Below are 5105 nucleotides of genomic sequence, written 5' to 3' on the forward strand. Positions count from 1 at the left end.
GGAACAAAGAGGAAAAATCAGTAATTATAAACCAAATATTAGTTATATAGTTGGATTTTAAATGAACCTGAGGTCCTGAACTGAGTGTGCCAGTGAAACTAACACATGAATCCAACCAAATGATGAGGTACGTGCTAATTCCTTCATTCTGTATGTGTACTGATTTAATGTATGTGAAGGCACACACAGCACTGTTATATGAAAACCTTGGAACTCCAATACCAAGGGTGTTTTTTCTTATGTAAATGTCAGTTGAAGGGTTACAACTACAGAAATATAAAAAAATGCTGGTTCAACTCAAAATGTACCGTGGACAAACTCAAAACAAGGCAGTTTGTTAGTTCGAGAAAAGCAAACATGTTGGAGAGGCAAAGTATTCACCCAGCTACAGCAGAGTGTATGTTCCTGTGCTGGGGGAGTGTGTGGGGGCCTGTTACAGAGGGGGTAAAGAGTGCATAAGGGCTGGGGTAATGTATGGATGGTGTGTGTGTGTGTGTGTGTGTGTGTGTGTGTGTGTGTGTGTGTGTGTGTGTGTGTGTGTGTGTGTGTGTGTGTGTGTGTGTGTGTGTGTGTGTGTGTGTGTGTGTGTGTGTGTGTGTGTGTGTGTGGTGGTGGGGGGGGGGCTATAGGATTCCATCCATGAAGCTGGTGTCCAGCCGCTGGATGAGCACCCGGATGAAGGACATCTCCTTGCGGGTGTTCTCAAAGATCACCCTGGGGTCGTCAGACTGGCAGCGCAGACAGTTGGGAGCCATGACCATGGCCAGGTTGTTCACATCCATCTTGGTGATGGCCACATTGGTAGGCTGGGCAAATACCTGCACACACAACGTACAGCAGAATATTCTAAAGTTCCTCAAGTCAGATTTAGGACATATAATGTTTAAGTTATCAAGGGTCATTTATTTTTCATTTTAAAACACAGGGTTACACAATGAAATTTCAGTTCCTCAGCTCCTTCATGCAACACATACACAGAACATATATTCATTGCAATTAGAATAGAAATAAACTATATATATATATATATATATATATATATATAAACTGTACCTATACATGTATATACCCAGAAGGTATGTGCAATCTCACTGTAAAGTTATTTATGGTAGAGTATCACTAGTGTATCTCTTGCCAGACAGCAGCAGGGTGAACAGGCTGTGGCTGGGTGGGTACTGTCTTCTTGTATCCTTTGAGCGTTGTTAATCACCCGCTGCAGAGCCCTCCGCTCCTGGGCCATGCACATCCCATGCCAGTTAGTGATGTTTCCAGTCAGGATGCTTTCTATTGCTCCTCTGTAAAAGTTAACAAGTGCACACAGCCCTGGGGAGCTCTGGTGTTCAGCACTAGAGTGAAGGGGGTGTGGCCATTTACATTTACTCATTTGGCAGGCGCTTAAATCCAAAGCGACTTACATTTAAGGAACAACATACAAGCAACAACAAAGCATCAATACAGCAAGGGGTCTATAACTGACAATACCCACTAGTAAGGACAGCAATGAATACTAGTAAGAGCTAATAGCACGTACAGCATCAATGGGGTAAATAGCTAGGGAGGAAGTAAGAGTTAACAAATAAGTGCAGTCAATACAAGAGAATTGTAAGGCGATAGAAGAAGAGCATATGAAGTGCATGTTTGAGGTGTTATCAGAGGAACTGTTCTCAGAAAAGATGAGTTTTCAAGAGCTTCTTGAAGTTAGAGAGGGACACCGCTGCTCTGATGGCGTGTGGTAGCTCGTTCCACCATTGTGGTGTCACAGATGAGAACAAGGACTGAGATCCCTTTGTGAAATCCATATGTATTTAAAACCACCAATCCCAACTGTCACTGTCTGTGAGGAAGTCCAATATCCAGTTGCAGAGTGTTGTATTTAAACCCAGAGTGCTGAGTTTGCTTATCAGTTTCATCGGGGGGGATTGTGAATCCACAAACAGCATTCTGATGTAGGTGTTGTTTTTCTCATGGTGTGTGAGGGCTGAGGTCCCGTCCACACTACTGTGTTTTCAAATTAAAACTGAGACGTTTTGCTACGTTTGCAAGCCGGAAGCTTCCGGTCTACAATGTGAAGCAAACGCGGAAGTCCCTGAAACCTGCATTCTATTGAAAATCCCGCAGGCGGCGACTCCTCTGGTTGCAAAAAGAAGTCCGGCTCCATTAGAAATAATGTGAAAATGACTCTACTTCTCAGCTGAATAATTACCCCAGTAAACACTTTCCTGATGAGTTTCTGGTCTCAGTCGCTAGTTTCAAGTCTTCTTCAATACAAAATGATGTTCATTTAGTAAATTATGGTCCCATTTATTTTAAAATAGACCAAAAAGCAGAGTATGTTTCAGGGCGGGATTATCTATCTATGATTGACAAGTCGTTACCATGGTGACCTGTCAATCAGGCTAGAGCCGACTCGTACCCTGAAAAAGCTTATTAGGAGTCGGCTGTTCACTTTCTCTGGTGAGTACATTTAGTTTTAAGACTGTTGTTCGCTAGACAAAGTTATCAGCCCTGTTAAAATGACAGTTAACATGAATTACAGTTGCACCTAGCTAAGCAAGCTAGCTAGCTCCACACACGGCCGTTAGCTGTGCCGTATCGTCACTTCCGGCCACTTCCTAGTTGCAAAAACTCAACATGGTGGTGCCCTATCAGCCAAACTCGAGGCTTCAAAACGGCGGTCCACAAACCAACGGGTGATGTCATGATGACTACGTCCATTTCTTATATACAGTCTGTCTTTGTACCTCCCGTCCAGACTAAAACGGCGAAAAACGAAGACCTAAAATGGAGAAGTTTGAAAACGCTGCCGACCCTGTTTTGCATTTCCAAACTCCGGAGGGCATTTTAGTGAAGACGGCCAAAAACGGAGGACTTTAGCAACGATGACGCAGCCGCTCACGCTTGGCTCTCTGGGTCTCTGGGTCTTAAGTCATGCAAAGCAGACACATGATGCTGCTGACAGAGTTTTTGATTTGGTATTTTTATTAAAATATTCTGTACCATGCAAATAACACTAAGGGCCCGTGTCCACCACAGCATTTTTTGCCGGCTGAAAACGGCAGCTGCTCTTTTGAAAACGGCCAGCAGGGAGCGCTAGCGGGCATTTTTGAGGCGCAGCATTTTTTCTGACTGCTTTGGTTGCTATGATACATTTGTTGCAAGTAGTTCTAGCTAACTTATGTCAACACAGAGTAGAGTACTTGCTCTTGCTCTGTATGAAGAGAAGGCTGAAGCAGGTAGAGAGAGAGGACGGACTCACCGTATGAGGGTTCATGACATTTTGTGGGTGAGGAAACATCTAGGCAAGTACCACCGTTTAGTCCAAGAGCTGAGGTTAGATGAAGCCCGGTTCCAGGATAGTAACCATTGCTACGGTGTAGTATTTGTCCCGCCCCTCCTCTACTGTGATTGGACAGCTGGGTAAAAAGTGACATTGACGTTTTTCCCAAAGTTGAACATTTTTCAACTCTCTCAGCTTGTAAAAACGTGGCGCATTGGAATGAGTTGAAAAGAGACACTGGCGTCAGAAAAAAACGCTTTGGTGGACACGGGGCCTTATGGTGCTTTCAGACCAAACAAATTTAATCCTCGTGACGCTTTCCTTGCATGAGTACATCCGCTGCAAGTGTTCACGCACAACGCGAGAAAGGCGTTTAGAACCCGCGAAAAATGGAAATTTTCAACTCACGCAAAGGCCTTCGCGTCGCCCGACAGGAAATCACGGCTCTAGGCGTCTTTGCATTGACTTTGTATGTAAACTCACCGCCCCGAACGCTCGCTTTGCTTTTGCTCTGAAAGCACAGTTAGGCCTACCTGCCTACTTGTAGGCAACTGCATGTCGCCGTTTACTTCGCAACGACTCCCAGTCTGTTTTCCACCGCCACAGTACCGTGTTACATTCAGTAACAGTCCCAGCTTGTTATTGATGCATGCAAAATAAAATCTGGTGTGGTTCTTCGTCTGCATTTCTTTATTCTTTCGCCAGATCTTCTGTAACTATGGAATAGACTTTCTGCTTCATGTTTACACCAGCATGCGCATGCCCAGTGTACCTGAACGGCCAATAGATTTGCGTTTGCAGTTGTTTTAATGTAGACAGAGATCAACTCTGATACGCAGCTAAAACGCTGCTGTGGACGGATCAGGCCCAGCTGATTTACTCATATTCACTCTCAGCAGGACTCTCCTCACATCTGCTGTGGATACTGACAGTGGCCGCTCCTCTGGAGGTGGAGTAGTAATGTGGCCTCACATATGATGGGGGAGCTCCTGCTTTTGTAGCCTGTGATGTTTTTGATGGCCTGCCACATATCTATTGGGGTTGTTGGTGTTGAGGTCTCTCTCTCTGCTGATGTCTCACGTTTCGCCTCCTTGATGCCAGCTTTCAGTCTCACTCTGGCGGTGCTGTAAGCTTCTTTATCACCTGACTGAAAGGTAGCTATAGCTACCACTTTAACCACTTTAGCACTGGAGGTGCTCTGATCTGGATTATTTGGGCCAATCACCCGGCACTGATCACCGAGTCTATTTTAAGCCTTTAATTTATCATGTAGCATTATACAGTATACTTTATTTATTTAATTAGTCCTAAAAACATGTGTTAAGTACTATTTTCATTCGAATTTCCTATGGTTTACCGCTAGTGTAGGCCTAATATCATTTCAGTGGGTTGTTTTCATCTATTAAATCCTTGTGCAAGAAACACAGTGGACATCTTTTCCATAGGCCTACTTCCACCGGCTTTACCAGAGGACAGACTAGCAAACACTTTAAATACGGCCAGCAGCTTTTTAGTTGATTTTATAAAGGTTAAAAATACGGGAGATTTACGAGGAAACATTTAACGGGAGGATACCTATCAGGAGAGAAGAGAAAAACACGGGAGAATCCCGGGGAAAACGGGAGGGTTGAGATGAGAGGAGTTGAGAGAGGATGGGGGAATGAGAGGCTACATCCACACCACTACGGTTTTTAAACAGTTTAATAACAAATACTGTCTTCTCCGTGCACAGCAGCGTTTTAGCTGCCTATCAGAGTTGATCTCCGTCCATATTAAAACAACTGAAAACACACATCTAGTGCTACACGTTCACGTATACTGGGCATGC

At 44.3% G+C, this 5105-nt stretch overlaps 1 protein-coding gene across 1 annotated transcript in view; it reads right to left on the reverse strand.

Annotated features, from left to right (window-relative positions):
* Window positions 1-138: 138 nt before the first annotated feature.
* The window catches only part of LOC123971329 (rho GTPase-activating protein 39-like), a 36334-nt gene continuing 31367 nt past the window's right edge, over window positions 139-5105 (reverse strand). The window contains exon 11 of the mRNA XM_046050078.1: window positions 139-818. Within this exon, the coding sequence (XP_045906034.1) occupies window positions 624-818 (195 nt within the window). The 3' untranslated portion in view covers window positions 139-623. The remainder of the gene's footprint in view (window positions 819-5105) is intronic.

Source organism: Micropterus dolomieu, linkage group LG05 (assembly GCF_021292245.1).
Source record: "Micropterus dolomieu isolate WLL.071019.BEF.003 ecotype Adirondacks linkage group LG05, ASM2129224v1, whole genome shotgun sequence".
Taxonomy (NCBI): domain Eukaryota; kingdom Metazoa; phylum Chordata; class Actinopteri; order Centrarchiformes; family Centrarchidae; genus Micropterus; species Micropterus dolomieu.